The 20,512-nt window shown below is 35.4% G+C and overlaps 1 protein-coding gene across 2 annotated transcripts in view; it reads right to left on the reverse strand.

Annotated features, from left to right (window-relative positions):
* LOC117325513 (sushi, von Willebrand factor type A, EGF and pentraxin domain-containing protein 1-like) overlaps positions 1-17,536 on the reverse strand; it is a 34,429-nt gene extending 16,893 nt beyond the window's left edge. Inside the window, exons 1-21 of one of the 2 annotated variants that reach the window (XM_033881783.1) lie at positions 17,437-17,536; positions 13,421-13,525; positions 12,407-12,640; positions 11,747-11,935; positions 10,868-11,062; positions 10,295-10,402; positions 9,040-9,276; positions 8,491-8,667; positions 6,355-6,540; positions 5,886-5,990; positions 5,402-5,626; positions 4,826-5,011; positions 4,346-4,528; positions 3,876-4,055; positions 3,352-3,531; positions 2,411-2,512; positions 1,889-2,125; positions 1,302-1,496; positions 848-1,033; positions 441-620; positions 8-184 (exon numbers count right to left, since the gene is read on the reverse strand). In XM_033881783.1, coding sequence (XP_033737674.1) covers positions 8-184; positions 441-620; positions 848-1,033; positions 1,302-1,496; positions 1,889-2,125; positions 2,411-2,512; positions 3,352-3,531; positions 3,876-4,055; positions 4,346-4,528; positions 4,826-5,011; positions 5,402-5,626; positions 5,886-5,990; positions 6,355-6,540; positions 8,491-8,667; positions 9,040-9,276; positions 10,295-10,402; positions 10,868-11,062; positions 11,747-11,935; positions 12,407-12,640; positions 13,421-13,525; positions 17,437-17,497 — 3,628 coding nt within the window. In that variant the 5' untranslated portion in view covers positions 17,498-17,536. Of the gene's footprint in view, positions 1-7; positions 185-440; positions 621-847; positions 1,034-1,301; positions 1,497-1,888; positions 2,126-2,410; positions 2,516-3,351; positions 3,532-3,875; positions 4,056-4,345; positions 4,529-4,825; positions 5,012-5,401; positions 5,627-5,885; positions 5,991-6,354; positions 6,541-8,490; positions 8,668-9,039; positions 9,277-10,294; positions 10,403-10,867; positions 11,063-11,746; positions 11,936-12,406; positions 12,641-13,420; positions 13,526-17,436 lie in introns of both variants that reach the window. The other variant, XM_033881782.1, reaches the window with a different exon arrangement.
* Positions 17,537-20,512: the final 2,976 nt, after the last annotated feature.

Below are 20,512 nucleotides of genomic sequence, written 5' to 3' on the forward strand. Positions count from 1 at the left end.
TACCTACCATTACACTTGGGTATCGCTCCTGAAAACGTTCCGTTTGGTAAGCACTGCAAGACAGATGTACCATTGTGTAAACCTCGACACACAACCGTCACATTACCTCCTGGACTGAGGTCAGCCAAGGACCGGACAATGACCACATGGGACGGGGGTACATCCGGTAGACTGCATGATGGAGCTGAAACCACGAGACATTGAGATCGGACATTAGATTCGACCAAACTGCCCCCGAACATTTACTAAGGATACATTAAAGGGGAAAATATCTCTAAAAAATAAACTGTCTTGCGTTGTATTACGTCCATGAAAGAAATTAAATAATTAGAATTATCAGCAAGATAACCTTCGCAAAATTAAAAAAGACATATGGTATTTTTTGTCAAGAAAACAGACTGTAATCAGGAAACCTACATAGTCTCTATACAAGTACTAACCTTTACACTCAGGCATTTCTCCGTCCCAGCGGCCATCTGAAAGACAGCTAAAACTTCCTTGTCCAACACGATTGTATTGATTAATGCACTTTACCAATACTTGGCTGCCATAAGGATACTCGTTCTTTATCGGGTCAATGTAACTGAATGACAACAATTTCGGTTTTGGGCACATAACAGCTGGAATAAACCAAACAATCATACCAATCACATATCAACGTCTTTCAACTGCTTTCAACGTCTTTATGATATTGTATACAGGAAAGGATTTTGGACTGATTATAGGTTCTCCATACACTGTGAGGCAATTCTCTTAAAAATCATCTCGATATACTTCGAAACTCGCCGTCATGTGAGTAACACTAGCCTTAACATATATGTGACGTCATAAATTTTCAATCTCATACCTCTACACCGCGTCCTTTCTAAATTCCAGGAATAGTTCTGTTCAGAACAGGTTAACTCAGAAGTCCCCTCCAGGGTGTACCCATCTTTACAACTGACCTGTACAGTCACGACATATGGGAAATGCGTTACAAACATCCCTGTGATGTAGGTGTGATCAGGGAGGGGTTGGTGCTTGCAACGCACAGCTGAAAAGGGTAAAAGTTAACGCGTTCGCTATTACGTTTGAAATACATTGTATCAAGGCCGTTATTACCGACTCTTTATAGAAGTTTGCTGTAACTGAATTGTAAAACCTTGACAGCGATTTGCTGCCAATGCTACCTGTATCTCTTTTAAATATATCGACATTATCTCGATTGACTGGTATCTTTAGGACATAGAAGCCTGGATTACGGAACAACAGTTTTACTTAAACTTATCTTTTTGTACTCTATAGGATGGTTTAAATCTAACCTTGACATGTCGGAATGCTATATGTCCAAGTGCCGTTTTCCTGACATGATATCCGTGGAGTAGCCACTGTTCTGAGTCCTTCCCCACACTGGAGCTCTAACAGAAGCACAGAGCCTGTGAAAAAGGCGATCTTTGGTGGGTTGACTACGGTAACGTTTTGTGGTAGTACCGGCGGCGGACACTGATTTAACGAGGCTGCAAGGCAGATCACACTCCCTAAACAGCATGGCACTCTAGTTCGCTTCTAGTTTCATCATAAATATTAATTCATCTTCTTCTTTTATTTCTCTACGTATATTATTTCAATTTTCTGCCTGTGTGCTCATGTAATGTTTATGTTTCTAGCTCTCTTCACAACAAAACGAAACAAGGAAATCTAAAGTCATTCAGTTTTCTATTTTATTTCATTTTAAATTTCCGTTCTTTAATGTGAAATACTTGACTGTTAAGACTGCAATTTTCAAAGGATTCTATTATTTGATCTTTTTGCAACAGCAACATATTTTATAATGAAAACTATATTATACATAATTATATATACATATATTATAAATCCTTCAATTATTCATAACGCAAATTTCACTCACAACATAGTGGAACTGGACAAATCTCCCAACGCACATCTGGGTCTAGGGTATAACACCAAGGGCTAATCTCATTGTCAGGATTCCTACAGAAGTTTCTAGCCTCTTTGTCAACGAACTTCGCGTAGCGGTGAGAATGAAGTGTTGTATCAGACCATTCCTGACAAACTCGCCCATTCACTGTAGAGTTAATATCTCCGCGATATTCTTTTCCTTTTTGTGTCAGACGACATCCGAGAGCTGAAACATCAACAGCTTGTAGTTGTTTTAGTGGACTTTGTTCCATTCAGGAACCTTGTAATATATTTTGCTTGCACTTATTCTAGTTCTCCAGCAAGTATATTTGTGTTAGTCTCTAGAGCTTGATGATACTTTGAGCAGATCGTTTTCAGTAATCGTGTGCACGTGTTGGTGATATTCAATAGTACAACCTCTGAAGCAATTCCTCCGAAAAATAGTGATAACATTAAACTGTACAAAGGCAAAACAATGAATAGATAAACAAATAAATAAATAAATACTCACGGTACTCGCAATGTCTTCCCCACCACGCCGAATCACACTCCGGACAGCCTCCGTCCGTGTCAACACATGTCTGATTAGCCTTGCAGTGTAAAGGGCAGGTTCCTTCTGGTCAGCAGTCAAAGAGAGTTGAATGAGGCATTCAATTGATTAAGGAGTGAATTTAACATAACAAGAAGCGCATGGACCTTTAACGGTCACTTGAGTTCTGATATATTTCAGTCAATTTAATCCTTTTTGGCCCCGCCATCAGCTCCTGGGGATCAGTCAGAGCTAACATACCACTATACTGTCATTCTATACTGATAATTCTAACTTAGCTTTATAATTCCTAATGGTTCAAAATGAAATTTACCTGTATAAACTATAGTAAAGTTTATCCTGCCCTTGAGCAAACATGAGACCTTAGTGTTATGAAATTCACAAATCTGGTAAAGCATCTTAAGACCCTTCCAATTATGAAGAGTATTTGATTCTACCTTATTTTGGTTTTGGGAAATTTAGTCAATTTTACCCTTTTTGTCCCCGGGCATCGGGCCTTAGGGATCAGTCAGATCAGGATGTGCATACCATCACCCTTACTGAGAAGATTTTTGAATTTTCAGTCAATTTGACAACTTTTTACCCCACCCCTCAGTTCTCTGGGGGATAGGGACCATATATTCTTCAATTGTGGCTGACCTTTGACGATGGAATAGTTCTGCAAACTTTCATTAGAATTGGTCCAGGGTCTCTGAGAAGAAGTCAAAAATGTTACAGGCGACATCGTACGATGTAAGACGACGGACAAAAGGTAATTGGAATAGGTCACTCGAGACTTCGTCTCAGGTGAATTAAAAACCGAGTCACGTTGATCATGGTAATACTAGCCTAGTGTTTAAGCACTACACAAAACAGTTGATGGGCTGCATGATAAATAGATACGACATACATTTACCAATTACCTTTGCAAACGGGAAACTTTCCATCCCAGCTTCCATCATTCTTACACACAAACGTATCGTAACCGTAAAGCTGATAACCATCCTTACACCGTACCATGATAACATCTCCGAACGAGAACGAGTCACTTCCATTTTCTACAAAGCTGTGGTCGTTCAGAAGTGGCACCGGACAAACCACCGCTACAACAGAAGACCGGAAATCATAGATGTAAGTAATAATGAATACCATATATATATGTAATATAACTCAGTCGATTTATCAATTGAAACGGAAACTGCATAGAGTGCGTTTTCAGATTAGACACCACTCAATATTCATTGGAAGATATCGAGATTGTAGTTTAGTCAGACTTTGAGAGTCAGCTATTTTGAGTTTTTAGATTATATCCAGAGGTCAAAGACAGCACCATCAAGACAAACACCATGCTACTTGATGTAAATGTTTTCATTTTCATTAAAAAGTATCAGAATAAAAATAAAATCATTTTCAGTTTTTCCCTAAAGATTTTCTACTGTCAAACTACCTTGACAGATTGGCAATGACGAGTTCCACGTGCCATCTGCCTGACAATGCAGGTGTGCTTCCCCTATCAATCTATAACCTGTATCACATTCGACCGTGGCGATATGGGTGTATGTATATTGTACAGATTTGTCCATCAAGAAGCTGTTTGTTGTTGGTCTAAGTTCTGGACAACGGACACCTGTAATAGTAATGTGTATTCAATGAAATGTAGAGATATAATCGGTCGAATGTAAAATAAACCATATCCTTTCTTGATATTAATTTCAAATTGTCATTGTTCAAGAATATGAAACCATGAAACAATACCATTATCGTTTAGATAAAATCAATTCAATTAGGCCTATTGCGAAATAAATGTGTTCCCGGCAACATCATAGAAGCCGAGATTTTTTTCTGGCCGAGTTGTAAACACTATACAAATGTATGTTAATTGATGTAAAGTTAAAAAGAAAAGAAAGGAGATCTTACCTTCGCATGCTGGCATGGTGCCGTTCCACTGAGAGTTGTTCTGACAATTAAAAATCGTTTGTCCTTTGGTTTCAAAACCTTGATCACATGCTACTTGAATGGTATCGTTCTGCTGATACGGACCTCCCGTGTCTTCAATAATACGACTGTTGTTTTTCAGTGCGGGACTAGCGCAAAACGTCACTGAAATAATAACCGTTATACTTTCTTTTTCTTCATACAGTCACGGATTCACACTAACCGTTACATAAGACATACTGCAAATTATGGTATATCAAAAAGATTTTGAAAACATTTATAAGGCAACCATTCTTTCTCACATTTGATTTTAAATACATTGTATTAAGCGATAAACAGTGTAGCATTTATTTAAATGACACATTAACAATTAAGAAACTCCACAAAGACAGAACTTATCGTACATTTACAAATTATTCAACTTTTGCAATACAAGATATCATGACAACATATTAGACGTACAAGAACAGGATAATCTATTCATTGTCCATTTTCTGTTTGCTTGACAAATTATGTTGACTTGCTCTTGGGTGTCTCCACACGTAAGGTTCACCAACAATGTAGAACCCGTGTAAAATGCCAGATTTACTGGTGACAGTACGCTGGAGTACATAGGCAGAGTTGGTGGTGGGCACAGGGCACCATTATCTGGTCAAAGATTTAAAGATAAACTTGATTATGATCCATTGATGTTCCAACATGTTGATATTTGAGTTAACTATGGTTTGTTGTTGCTATATCACAGTTTATATTAACAGCTAGCTATGATTGTGTATTAGCGATATGTATAATGAAATCATTATACTGCCGTGTTATATTCGTCTGGACATGATTATACCAGTAAATATTGATTTATTTATCTCTTTTCATTCAACATACTCAAGAGTCAAATGATAGAATTGATACCACGACATAAATATCGTTAAATATCACAGAATAAAAAAAAACCAGAATGTAACATGATTATGAAACAGTAATATTGCAGTATGGTGTACATTGCATATCTATGATTATTTTATGACTATGAAATTTATTAACTGCATCTTGGAACTGGACAGACTTCCCATCGCCTCTTCGGGTCTACAGTATAGCACCAAGGCTTAGGTTCGTTGTCTGGATTCCGACAAAGGTTTCCAGAGTTTGCCAACTTCAGTTTGTGCCTATGAGGTGAGTTCGACATCCATTCCTGACATTTTCGCCCACTAACGGTAATTGCAGTCGTCCCTTTGTAATTCGCTCCGCGGCCATCGTAACATTCCATAGCTTCAAGAATGTAAAATAAAACTGTTTTGACTACATGTATATAGAACTATCAGTTTTAAGCTAATGTTACAAGGCAAATGGGGAGTTAATTGGAATCTATCCCCTTTTGACCACTCTTCATGACCTTGATAGTTTTTTTTTTCCTTTTTTGTTTCGTTTTCCTTATATTTCGTGTAGACCATACTTTCAAACAAGGATTGCTAAATGAACTTAATACGGTGTAAATATTAAAATAAATAAATGTGACCTGTATACTTACGGTACTGACAATGGCGGCCCCACCAACCAGGTTTACACCGAGGGCACGCTCCATCAGGCTCCGTACAGGGTACACCTTCTGCGCACATAGGCGGACAGATACCCCCTTCAAACCATAATTTGAACGTTAGTAATGCCATGAAAATGTGTTTAATTACCTTGAAATTATGACGTCATGAACAACATACGCATTAACATAACAAATCCTCAAACACTAAATACTTCAGTATAAATTTGGTTTAACAAGATGGTATCGAATTATATCGAATAAGAACTATATTTTCACTTTGAAAGACGTCGGGTTGCCTTTTGAAGCAAACACTGATAAATGTACTTAAATACGTGTATACATCACATTCATAACCGGTTAATTATTTTTTATCCCTAGAATATTTTGTTTTGTAAAATGTTGATCATTATTTTGAAGTAATAAAGAAGTATCAATGACGCTATATTGTTGTGTAATGTACCATCACAGGTAGGCATGGTTCCATTCCATGATCGGTCACCCTGACACCGGAACAAATGTCCACCCTTCTGGGTAAAACCCTCGGGACACTGGACCTCAATGGTATCGTTTTGAGCGTACAGTCTGCTTGTGGCATCTCCAACTATAAAGCTATTGTTATGGAGCGTAGGTCGTACACAGTGAACAACTGTAACATAAATATGGTACATGATATCTTGTCATCATTCACGGAATAAATCTATAAAATATATTAATAACATAAAGATAATGTTTGAAATCATGTCATTGTTCACGAATTTTTTTTGTCCAATCCTATCATAAAGATAATGCATGATGTCTTGTCGTTATGCACGGAATAAATTTATCCAATCATAACATTAAGATAGTGGATGGTATCTTGACATTATTCACGGAATAAGTTTATCCAATTTACATTTTAAATCAATGTATTCTCTCTATCTTGTCAGCAACTAAATCAACCAATCACCAGTCTCCGTTGACAACGCCAATTAACCGATGACGGTACATTGTGCTTACCTATACAGTAATAAGTTTTATTTGATATTCCAAGAATATTCTTTTAAACTTTGAATTCAATAACAGCAAGCACGTTTTCACGAGTATGTCTTTTTTTCAATTTATCAATACCTCTCCGTCATACAATGTGATGGTATGACGTCATATTTAAATAACGACGGAAAATCCGGAATTAATTCCAATCTTCAATCGTCGCTTGTCAAAAATTAATAACTCATTAGGATCACGACCCAGCTTCCTTGCGATGACTGCTCAGTTTCAAATTATGAATTACATTTATGAGAAACCCAATGAAACTATTTTATTTTTAATGCTTCTATGAATTATTTAGATGGATTGAAATGATGTCTTTCACATTTATCTTTGTATACAATACAGTTCTGCCTAAAATTTAATCCTTAATGCGCAGTAGACAACTCATCATCTTTATTTAATGTGCAGTAGACAACTCATCATCTTTAATGTATGGTAGACAACTCATCATCTTTAATGCGCAGTAGACAACTCATCATCTTTAATGTGCGGTAGAATATCTTATATTTTGCATACTATAACACGTTTTGTTAAATCTTTTTTAATCCTTAAAAGTTTAAGATAAATGCAGTATAAGACAACATTTTCATGACTATTTACTTAATGTTTTATGTCCAGGGGAAACTTTTTAATGCCTATTTGCCAATAATGACATGTTCATTATTTCTTTAGTCTGGTATATTTAAAAGTTAACACGTCATAATGTAGCTCGGTTGTATCATATTTGAAAACAGATAAAACTAAACACCCTTTATAAGCTTGGAAAACTATAAAGCCCTCTAGCATTTCAACATTATGGCGTATGTCTTTAATTTAATCTAATGATAAAGCGAGTTTGGAACAACGGACTATTCCATTGAGTTTAACAGTTTTCTACACCTTCGTCCTAATTGCCTTCAGAAACATCTGACCACAAGGAAACAGTTAGCTGATAATGTATTTACCATACCAGGCCCCAATTCCATCAGTATTCCCTATCTTTTGAAATATATATAGTCGTTCGTATATCTATATTATATATATGGATGTTTTGCAAGATTTTATTGCTTTAGTACTGCTGAAAAGTTATAGATTTTTTTTTTTAAACTTGCTTGAACGATGCTCTAAATAGTTGCATCTAGACGTATTCCAATTTCCTAATTCGACTTTTTTCAAAGGATAAAAAAAACAATAAAACGTTAAGTAAGTATATTTAAGTCAAGGTGCAAGAACATTTGTAAGTTTTACCCTTTTATCAAAACGTGTAGTTTATGGTCACATTTGGCAGTTACTGTTTGTGCTATATTTTTCAATACTAAATATACCGTATATACTGTATACTGTCTGACAATCTTTTTAATATGATCATTTTACCATCTTTATGTTCTGGATATTGCTTGAATATTTTAGTTACTTATTTTTGTTTGTGTAAAACAAATGGGGTAATGTGCAATTGCACTGAACAAATGACTTTGTAACTTAAAGTGTAAACTCACCGTCTGTGACCATCTTGGTCAGCCACCTTGAAAAGACCCATCCCGAACGGGTAAACGATATTGGATATTGTAGTAGTAAACAATCAGCTTACCTTCACATGACACATTATGCGACCAGGTCAAGTCATCCTGGCACGTGGTAACCATGGTCACGTTTTGGTCGGCACATCTCATTTCCACAAACATATTGTAGCCTATGTTGAATGGTTTATTTGTAACCTCTACCAGATGACTGTACATGGGCAGCGTAGGAGGAGGGCACACCGTGTCTATACAAACATTTTAAATGTATATATCCGCGGTTATTTTCTATCATATATCGTTCGACCTACCTCTGGAAAAAGAGATTTCATGGTTAGTACCGTTTTGTACAGATTACAGCACTTTTTCAGTAACACTGGATTTTTTATGAAGAAGGTGTTATATGATGCGGAGATTGGCTCCTCCAATTCTGACAAGGAATGTCATTGGCCGTCCTTTTTTATATTCCTCTGTAATCAGATCCTCGTTCTTAATTGAAAATATAAACTTCTACTAAGAATCATCGGAAAAATTATCATCAAAAATGCTATTTGAACACAACCACCAAAACATATGGCTCGCAAAAATTAATATTATTGTAATACAAACAGGTCTGTTACCACATTTCGGCACGTTGCATTGTTGCCAGCGGACACGGGAATTAGTTGTGTAACACCATGGAGTAAGTTCAAGGTCAGGGTTGCGGCAGTAGTTAGCGGCTCCGTCATCGACCCTGTTGCTTAAAGGATGACTGTGTGGAGATTGGCTCTTCCAGTTCTGACAAAGAATGCCATTGGCCGTCCTGTTTTGTATTCCTCTGTAATCAGACCCGCGTTCTGTGTTGAAACATTCCACGCCTACAGAACAATATTTTAAAAAGATACAAATGCTTCAGTTGAAAGTCTGGTCATTTTAAACTGCATCTAATTTACAGCAACGACAATTTCTTATCTATCTTTAATGAATAAACATCAATAAATTAGTGTGTTGGTGTTTATTCAGTATAATCAACAATTTAGGCTTGGCGGTGGAATTATTATTTAGATATCCATTTTATCCTCAGTTATCATATATTCCATCAGGACGAATATGATAGCTTCAAGTAAGTAAACGAACTATGTCACATCGCTCCCCTACAGTTAACGGCGCGTTATTTTAAAAGTACATTGTAGGAAAAGTCTCACTACCTAACCGTTGTTTGTACTCCAATTATACAGACATATTTGCAACATGCTTGTGAGATAGATTGATATGTACTACATCACCTGTACCTACAGGTGTCGGTCAGATTGTAAGCAAGTCATACAAAACACTTGCTCTATACTTAAATTCAAGTATATTCAGAAACAGGTTTTAGAGAAATTACCTGTACCTTATCTCAATTTGAATGTATTCACCTCCATCCCTCCCTACTCCATCTCACAACCTATATTAACAGATTTCAATCTGTTTTCGGACATTTGAAATACAACCATGTCACGCGGTTTACTTTCTTTCCAACTGGTACAAAACACGTGTTTCTGTCTAGGAAATACGCAGTAAAGCGGTTACGTGCCTCAACCTCATTCGTGTAGTTGGTTAGATTGTACAAAATGCATAATGAGTACACTTTTCACGTGATAGTGTGGCTACTTCCATATGTAGTGATTTCTCTGTCCTGCTTAATCACTAAACAATTATGTAACTTACACAACTAAAGAGTCCACAGTCATACCCATTATCAGTTTAGTTGGGCGGACAGTAAAATGATCGTATAATCAACGCGATGTGGAGTTCCAAAGTTGCCTCGGTGGTATCCAAATCAATATTACCTTCTTATTTCACTCAAATATAAACTTATAGATCATTATGGCACACAATGTTGTATATACTTACGATATTCACAGTGTCTTCCCCACCTTGTCGGCTTACACTTCGGACAACCTCTGTCTTCATTGTCGCATGTAAGGTCGTCCTCACACATTGGAGGACAAAGATGACTACCTTTAAGAATAAATTTTGAATAGAAAAGAAAACACCAAAGTCATACTTATATTTGCTCAGGAACGATCAAACCTTATAATGGCAATACATCTAGGTACAGCAATACAAGCAACGTTTTACTCTGTTATGACAGTCAGTAGACAAGATGTTGGGCGGAAATGATAACAGATTTGGGTGTAATTTCTCATCGTTATCCGACTCAATTTGAAATAAATTTATATCAATGTATTATTTCAAAGAATTTTACAAAAGACACACAAGATACAAGCACCTTTTTAAAAGTGGATTGCAACTAAAGCATGAAATTAGCTATACATGTAGGTGTTTGCTAGGTTCCTAACAAGAATTAAGGAACAAATATGAAAAGGTTACATACGTTTCATTTTAGAGCGAGGTCTGGTGTAGTAATTTAAATACTTGATATAAATTGCATTTAATTCGAAAGAAGAATTTAATCATATTTACCATTCATAAAGCAAGTGGGTAAAGTGCCATTCCAGGAACCATCTTCTTGGCATTCCAGAATACCATATCCTCGGATGTTAAATCCAGGTAAACAGCGAATATCCACGGTGTCATTGTGGTGATAGACAGAGTCATGGTCAGCAAAAATGTAGCTGTTCCTCTCCAAAGCGGGCCTCGGACAGAAGGGGGTTAAATCTATTCTTGCACAAGCAGGTGTCAAATTATATCAGGGAAAACACTCAAAGATTGTATTTCATAGTCCGCACAAGGCAAGAAATGATTAATTTTATGAAGAAATTATTATGAAATTGGAGAACAGTGACAAATGGATGAATCACTTTGAAGATGTCGGCTAACTCCGTTTTCTCTCTTAAGCGAATGTTATTTTGTGTGGCATTTGTAAATCAACTTTGTCTCTGTTTAGGAATTACCTTGGGTAGAATAGAATATAGGTAATTTTTGTTCTATATTGTCAGTTTTGATATAGTGATCAAGTGCCGATTTAGGCCAAAACGTTTTTGTTAATTCATTGTTGTGCATAGGGACAAAAGTAAGAGAACAAAACAAAACTCAAAACAAAGAATAACCACGAAAAAAACATAAAAAGTGTCATTTCAATTTTGTATTTCGTGTAGACATAATGATTCTAGTTATAATGTTACCGATAGACTCGAGGAAAAAGTCAAGCAAAGTACGTAAAGAAATCGCTAGATTTAGAATATATAGTTAAATGCATGTTGGGCAAAGAAACATGAACAATGTGATCAATTACTTCAATCAAGCCATACGTTATAAATAATATCAAGGTTAACCTCCAACTCATTAATACCATGTTACTAAATATAGTAAGAAATTTTGTCAGATATGGCGTGGAATTACCTGTACAGCCTTCAGATGAAGCCCACGTCTTGTTAGATTGACACCATATCGTCGCCTCCCTTTGAAGAGTTCCACACGAATTTACCACGCGCAGAGATGTTCCAGAAAAGAAAGGCTTTGAAAACGGAACGCCTACTGGTAGTACTTTGTGTACAGGGAATGGAGGTACAGGGCATAGTTTTTTTGAATCTGAAAACAAAATGTTTAAATATAATATGACATGACACCTAACTAGGGCCAGCTTCTGCAACGCGTCAAATATGCGCATTTAAAGCATTATGGACAAGTGTCTTCAATATAGCCATCCACTGCGGGGCTGATATTTACTTTCGCTATCATTAAACAGCATCTACCATAGTAGTACTAGCAACACTACCATCGATATTAGGAAGTGTTTAGTTATGTGACAAGTATTTTTTTTCATCAAAAGATTATTTATTTTAATTGCTTGTTGATAACTAAACATTATCAAAATCCAAATTATCGTTTTCCTTTGTAAAGAGCAAATAAACATATCACATATCACCTATCCAAGAATATGCTGAGAAAAGGAGAAACTGACCTTTTCCCTTTTGCATTCTAATTCTAATCACACCAACCAAAGTAAATATGCTTGTGTTTACGTTTCTATCACATAGGTTGTAACTGGTAATAACTTACCGCATGTAGGAACGTCACACACCTCCCAACGAACGTTTTTGTTAGTTGTATAACACCAGGGTGTTGGGTGGTTGTCAGAGCTACGGCAATAGTTTTTGGCTCCTTGAGTAAGGTTTCCGAATCTGTGTTTGTGTGGCGTGTTACTGGACCATTGTTGACAAACGCGCCCACTAACCGTCACTGACGCCGTGCCACGGTATTTTGCTGGATCATCAGCCCAAAAACAACCCATGGCTGTAAATAAATATATATAATACATACATGTATGCGGAGAACCAATTCCAAAGTAAGATATAACACTAAATCAAACAACCAAACAATAACTGTATAGATTAAAACGTGCTATGTAGAGTTTGTATGAATCCCATTGCGTTCATACCATCGTAAACACAATACAACACTCTTCAATCCCTATATAAGCTTTAAGGGTCCCGTTTATCATTTATTATATATAAGCTTTAAGGGTTCCGTTTATTACCTATTATACATATGGGGAAAATGACAAATCTCTGTTTAATAGATAGTATCTCTGTTTAAATCGTATGTCTGTTTATATCATATCACTGTTTATATAGTATGTCTGTTTATATAGTATCTCTGTTTATATTGTATCTCTGTTTATATCATATCTCTGTTTAAATCGTATCTCTGTTTATATCATATCTCTGTTTATATAGTATGTCTGTTTATATCGTATCTCTGTTTATATCGTATGTCTAATTATATCGTATGTCTGTTTATATCATATCTCTGTATATATAGTATGTCTGTTTATATCGTATCTCTGTTTATATTGTATCTCCGTTTATATAGTATCTCTGTTTATATCGTATATCTATTTATATAGTATCTCTGTTTATATCGTATATCTATTTATATGGTATGTCTGCTTATATGATATCGGTGGCTTAAATTGTCGATAGGTCTTTGCAAGCTTTATTCCCGCACTTAAATAATCAATTTGATAATAAATATGTTAAACAAAGCGATATTTACTGATAATAACATACTTACGGTTGTCACACTGTCGTCCCCACCAATTCCTCTCGCATTTAGGACATCCACCATCAGGGTCATCACATGTCTTTGACGCACAGTTTGTAGAACATGTGCCTCCATCTGTGGAAATAATATGCCAATGTTAATATAGCATTTAAATATAAAACTAAGACCCGTTAACTACTATTACATGTACATAGTTATCATTGTGTAATGGGACAGTACCAAAAACGGACTACCAAACACGCATTTTGTCCACTCATTAAAGATCCAGAAGATGAATTAGACCCATGTATGACTGTTTAAAAAGAAGAATATCGAATGTTGTTTCAAAACCCAAAAGTGTCACCCGCAGCTCACATGTACTCATCTCATAACGTTCTGATATCACCAATTAGTTATCTATGACCAGACGACTTTATTTTATCATTATAATTGTTGTTTTTTTTCTTTTTTCGAGCAAACCAGAGCATTTTTTCCCAAAACATGGATTTTATGACGTTGGACCAATCACTAACATATTAAACAATTTGTATATCTGTTGGTTTTCGAACAACTATAGCTCTGTGGACATAAACAGTATATGACATGCTATCTTATCTCATTTTGCAGTATTTCTGACTAGGTATAGCGTTTTATAGATAATTCGATATCGGCAAATTATCAAGGCCGATTCCGCCTCGATTTCAATTCGTCCAACTTCACGATGGATTGACAATTATTTTGAAAATGAAGGACAAAAGCACGAAAATTTAATCCAAGTAGGATTTTTATGTTCAGTATGGTACTTGTCATTGTGTGTACACACAACTGATCTGGTAGCTTGAAGTTAAGACCTGCATTCTTCGCACATCCTGGTCCGCCATCTTGAAAAGACCATCGATAGTGAAAACGTTACTCCCACTCAACACACACTACCTTTCCCATGAAATACCTCTCCAACATTTGGCTTGTGACTTTCTTAATCATTTTTATCGTTAAAACATTATTGAAGAGTGTTATTGGCCAATTTTCCTTCGGTGTGATAAACAATTTCGGCTTAGTGGTATGATAATGCTATAAATATATAATTATTCCTGTTTGGCTTCGGTGATAATATATTCACTCAGGACGAATATTTAGTGTGAAAGACACAAAGTAAATACATTTCATCATATCGCTCTACTACCCATACCTAAATCATATTCTTAATGCTTCGCATCCTTTGATAATTAATCATGGTGTTATTTTATTCTGTTACGCTGTTTGCCCACATATTTTGTGCTCCCATCAGTCATGTTTTTATTCACCATGAACTTTAACTACCCTTTAAAGTTAAAAACATATTGTTGTGTATGATCAACTTAAAACGAATGAGTTAAGCATGAACTAATTTATACAGACTGTAGAGAAAACAAATAAGCTGGTTAAAATAGTCTTTAGTAAACATGAGCTTAATTAAGATACAGACTCGAGAACAAACATGATTAAAAATAAAATAAAAAATGTAAGCTGATGAGATAGTCTGTGGAATTATCATACGAGTTAATTAGCAATGACTCAGGAGTAAGCATAAAGGTTATTTTGATCAGTTTTGCGAGTAAATTTATAAACATGCAACCCTGCTAAAGAGATCTTCTCTGTAGCTTGATCGGTTGAGTGTAAGACTAGTCAGCCAAAGGTCCCGGTTTCGATCTAGAGAGGAAGCATTGAAGTGATTATTATGTTCTCTGTTACAGAGGAGTGGGGTGCTGCAGTTGAAAGTGTCTCCTGTCCATACGCAGTAAAAATGTTAGGGGAAAACATCACCATTGATCCCTGCGTCACTGCTGTACTGAATGGTATAACTGATCTAGTTACAGAGAATTTTAAAGATGCTGTTCTCGGGTATGCAGTCTGCCGTCGTGGGGTTAAAGTAAAACAAATTTTAACTACAGTTACAGTACCTGTGTAAACACCTCAGCAAAACCTATTGTTCTTAATCAAAGGTCAATATTGAGTACAGGCAAACAGATGAAGGTACATAGTAAATAATCTAGCTTTAGATCTTCCTACGAGGAAAGAAGTTATCTTCGCGTGAGGAACTTGGTGTATAAATAAAACCAATATCACATTGTCCGAAATATTGCTCTGGCTTATAAAAAAGTGATCTTGTCAAACATAAGATCAACCCTCTTAATGAACGCATTGGGCATGCTAGAATCGGTGATCACCAGACTCGTCTAAATGTCTTTTGGGTTCTTTAAAGCAGTTATGTTTATCGAACAGGCATGACTTACTCGTGTCTGCCTAAGTTGTGCATCGAAATAAGACACTGGCATGTGAGAACGGGGGTTTCTATGTTAATTGCAAGCTTAGGAGACTGTATCCTGTTCAATATATCATATACTTAATAATGACCCTGTCGAATATAGCGATCAAATGGCATTTACATTACTCAGCTACCATTGAGGATATGTACAGAATTCACTCCTTATTTTCCATATGATTCTTACATAGGACAGTGATATATTAGTATTTCTCCGGAGAAAGCAACCGAAACATATCCATTACTCTCATTCAGTAAGTCTTGGTCTCTTATCATCCCATTTATATGAATAATTAGAACAAATGTAACCAGGATGAGAACGAAACTACTGGCATTGGATGCACAACATTAAATAGCAGTAAAAAGTACACATTATAAATGGTTCATGCATTATTCTTATACATGATCATATATTACAAACAAAAGGTCACAATTCTATAATGCACAAACTGGATTGAGCGATGAGCTTCCGCGTGGCCTTTCATTAAACATGTAAAACAGGTCAACATAGATACGAGGTAATCTTGGTAAATCATTATTTCAATGAGCAAAAATTAAAGTTCTATGAATAGAATGAGGATTTTTGCAATTATCTATTCGATTTTATTTTTTTATTTTATTTATTTATTTATTTATATATATATATTCATTCTTTATCTTGCTTTTGACATTTTCTTTTTAACATTAGACAATGCCGCTTTGTTAAGCGATATTTCATATGCGGTAATAGGTCTGATTTATAAACAATAACATATATCTCAGAAATGCCTGTCAAACCAGTATTTGAGTAGACTATTCTTTTTAAAAATCGCATCTTTTTTTCTTTTCTTTTTTTCTTCTTCTTCTTTCTTTCCTATTTTTTCATGGTTTTCTCGTATTGAAAGTGTTCACTCCATGACCCTTTTGAAATGAATGATACGCACGTAGCCTAACATGTTATTATTAGAATATCCGTACTTAGTAAGCCCGTGTGTTTGACAGTTGTATGGTAGCGGTAGGAAGAATGAGGCGGATTTCCTGTTCATAGTGTAAGCGAATGTCCCTAACCTGCCTACCACCCCCGTCCCTACTTAAACCGAAAGTACCACAGTAGTCCGTTATTGTCTTATCTAGTTTTATTTTAAGTTTGAGTGACATAGATAAACAATTATGTTATTATGTTACAGTGTCGTTAATTTCCGTCATTCAACAATACACATGTACGCAGACTGTATTTTGGACGCAGTAGGCCCACTTTCATTTTTTTTTTTTGTAAAATTTAGCAGTGGTGAACAGCTACTGTTCAGTTAGCTGAAGATATATGTTATATACACTTTTACGCAGATTTGAAAAATAGAAGCTGTTCCATAGCATTGCAGATCAATTACGTATTCTAACTGAATAACCATTGATTGGTTTCTGTATTGACTGGCCGCATACGATGCGACTAGCGTTCTCTTTCAATAGGCCAAAACCACATTAATATAAATGTTATATATCACTTAAATAAATTATTGCTGGTTAAATATGTATGTTGATACACCTTCCAAAATGTGTATTTGTATTATTTGAATATGTGTGAAAGAAATAACGGGCGGGAGGGATGAGCGAACGGACGAACAGAGAGGCGGATAAATAGACAGAAATGGCTGTTAGTTGACAGACCATCATAGAGACAGAAACGCAAACAGAAAAAGTCCGGATAAATCGGAAGAGTCTGTGTGGGGCAAAACTCAGATGCAGTAAAAATGTAAACAATACTTACACGAGCCCTTCATTAAATACAAGAAATAACTGAATACGAATGTGTTCCATTTGTAATGCATCCCTGTGTCGCTGCAGGACTACTGTCAGACAGTGGGCCGTCATGATTAACTAGGGGGACTGTAACCCCACACTGAAGTGGCATCCACTTAACTAACCATCTATCATGTTATGTAAATTGGGGGATGTATAGCGGCTAAACTCTCTTTCTTATACGTCTCAAGTCCATGTTGCCTGTGTTCATGATAATTATATAATTATAACAAGAAACGTTACACTGCCACTCTTCAGCTACTATAAAACAGGGATTGTATTTGTACAAGTAAGAAATATCATATTTTAATCCTCGTTATATTGCCACCAATTCATCAAGCTAAGTTAATTTTGACCTATTATATGACTTTTCTAAATATGACGATAGAGTTAGGGATATCTATGAGAGAATCGTAAAAATGTTTTCAGTCAGCGAGGTTGTCGATGAATAGAGGGAGAAGCATTACAGGCAGATTTACTGTGTATAAATGAGTAATTGGGTATGTCATGTCGATGCTCCCCCAAATATTTTAGACGTTTGATTCATCGTAAACTATCATTTATTTTGAACAGTCTGATGAACAATGGCAATCATAAATGTTGTCATTTTCATCTATCAGAGTTACTTCCCTTCCTTTCACTCCGTCAGTTGGAAGAGCGATAAGGTTGACTGTCAATGAGTACCGATAATGCATTGTTGTCAGAACATACGCATATTTAATCATGTGACTATCGTACCACTCAATCCAGACTTTTACATTTCGTTCGATCTATTTTGATTTTCCTCAGTCACCTTCTCCATAACCATATCGACACTTTAGGCAATTGGCAACAGCTGTATGATGCGGTTTGATTCATTAATGGCCGTACTGTATCTGACTTGATTTGTATTGAAAGTTGCTAATATCTTGTGTGTCTTTAGTGCAGCCTTGTTGATCGATTCCAATGCGCCGCCAATCTTCGATATGTTTTCTTAATGGTAGAGAAGGTTATTTTTGGTGACCAAATCACTTCTTATATATGCTTTATATTTAAAACGCCTAGCGCGAACATTTAATATGGTATACAACCAGTACAGGTTCTCCATAAACATATTTAAATATACTGTGTCTCACAACAATGCATAAAATGACACCCAAAGTATAAAAAAAATGTCTAATAAAAACCCAACAAACACTTAATAAACTAATTGACTGACTATAGAGGCGAAAGGTGATACAATTTCTTCGAAATGCATCTGATTATTTATTCACTATAGATTCGAAATATACAAATATAAGGTAATACGTCTTTTGGAGGTTGATAATAGCGTAAAGTATATGTGTATGTAATCGGTATATTGTTTAATACATTCTTTTTCTTAAGCATTGAACTGTTACCAAATGGTAGTATACAGTCGACATGAATACAATTTAGGTGACAGATAAATAGAATGTCGGCCGTTAGGGTTGGCAAAATTTTAATAAACGTTATTTCTTATTGCAAAAGTAGAGCATTTGCCTCAAATTCCCACCGTTATAGACAAGACCATGCTGTTTCTCTTCTTTCTATTCTTTGCACATTCGAGGCAAATCTTGTAATATTTCTTTAAAAGGTCATGTACTGTACAGTGCGGGCATGTATACTGAAAAATAACATAAAATTGAATGGAAACCATATACTCATTGACGGAATAACGATAATTGCACGTCCCAACTTCCTATCAATCCAAAATATATCTATGCATGCATATGGCAAGCCAAGTTGTCATTTATTCGCGGAGCAATATTGATCCAGTATTTTACCAAATTATATAAGATATCTTATATATTATATAAGATTTATTATATGTTTATAAGATATCTTATATGTTTATAAGATATCTTATAGTTTATGAGATATCTTATTTAAAGTTTATAAGATATCTTATATAATATATGAGATATCTCATAAAAGATATATATAAGATATCTCATTTAATTGTCTTTATAAGATATCTTATATAAGATATAAGATATTTTATATACTTCATAAGATACCTTATATCTTTTATGAGATATCTTATATAGTATATAAGATATCTTATAAGAAAAAATATATAAGATATCTCATAAAAGTTATAAGATATCTTATAAAGTATATAAGATATCTTATAAAGTTTATAAGATATCTTATATAATTTGGGTAATGCCTGGATCAACGTTGCTCCGTGAATAAATGACAACTTGACTTGCCATATATGCAAGTGGATTTTTCAATCAATGTTTCATGTCTACAAAAATCGTATCCTACCCATAACAGAGATATTGATATTGTATAATGGCCGTGTCTGTATTGCATACTAGAATGAACTTATTCGCATGCACTGTAGACCTAGACGGCCGGGGTTAGATTCCCCGACCGTACGTGAAAATTTATGGTCACCTGCCCCACTATGTCGGTTTTCGTCCGGACTCCGTTTCCCCCAACACTAAGACTCCTAGCACGCGAGGTCCGGGCAAAGCGTGATTAATTTAAGTTGACATAACCTGTTTCACAATTGTTGTAACAATACATTTGTTGATAATAAAGATTACGACGATGAGGAATAACGTTTATGAAATGATTTGCAAACATTACTGCAAGTACACCGCAAATAAATTTTGCAAGACACAGAATGTAAAATATAATATCATAAGTGAACTACTTGGAGAAGTATATCAACATTGATGTGAAATCAATAAAAAACACAACAAAACATATGTCCTTTAACCTACATGTTCGGAAGTATAATTGTGGTCTGAGGCCATATGTGACATCCGCTTGCAGCGAAGTTTGCTGGTTAAACAATGGTGGTGTGACACCTTAATCGTATGATCCCTCCAAATATGATTGTTATTTCAACCATCATTCATTCTATAAATAGTACAAGCAAATAAACAAATATTTGTTTACGTGTATAACTGGTTTGTCATCGGTCATCTCACAACTCAATCATACTTTGTATCCAAACAATGATTTTATCCGGTGCCTATTTAATATTTTCTCCCTATACTAAAGTATTTCCGCTTCCGGTGACTACCGGC

Source organism: Pecten maximus, chromosome 4 (genome assembly GCF_902652985.1).
Source record: "Pecten maximus chromosome 4, xPecMax1.1, whole genome shotgun sequence".
Lineage (NCBI taxonomy): Eukaryota > Metazoa > Mollusca > Bivalvia > Pectinida > Pectinidae > Pecten > Pecten maximus.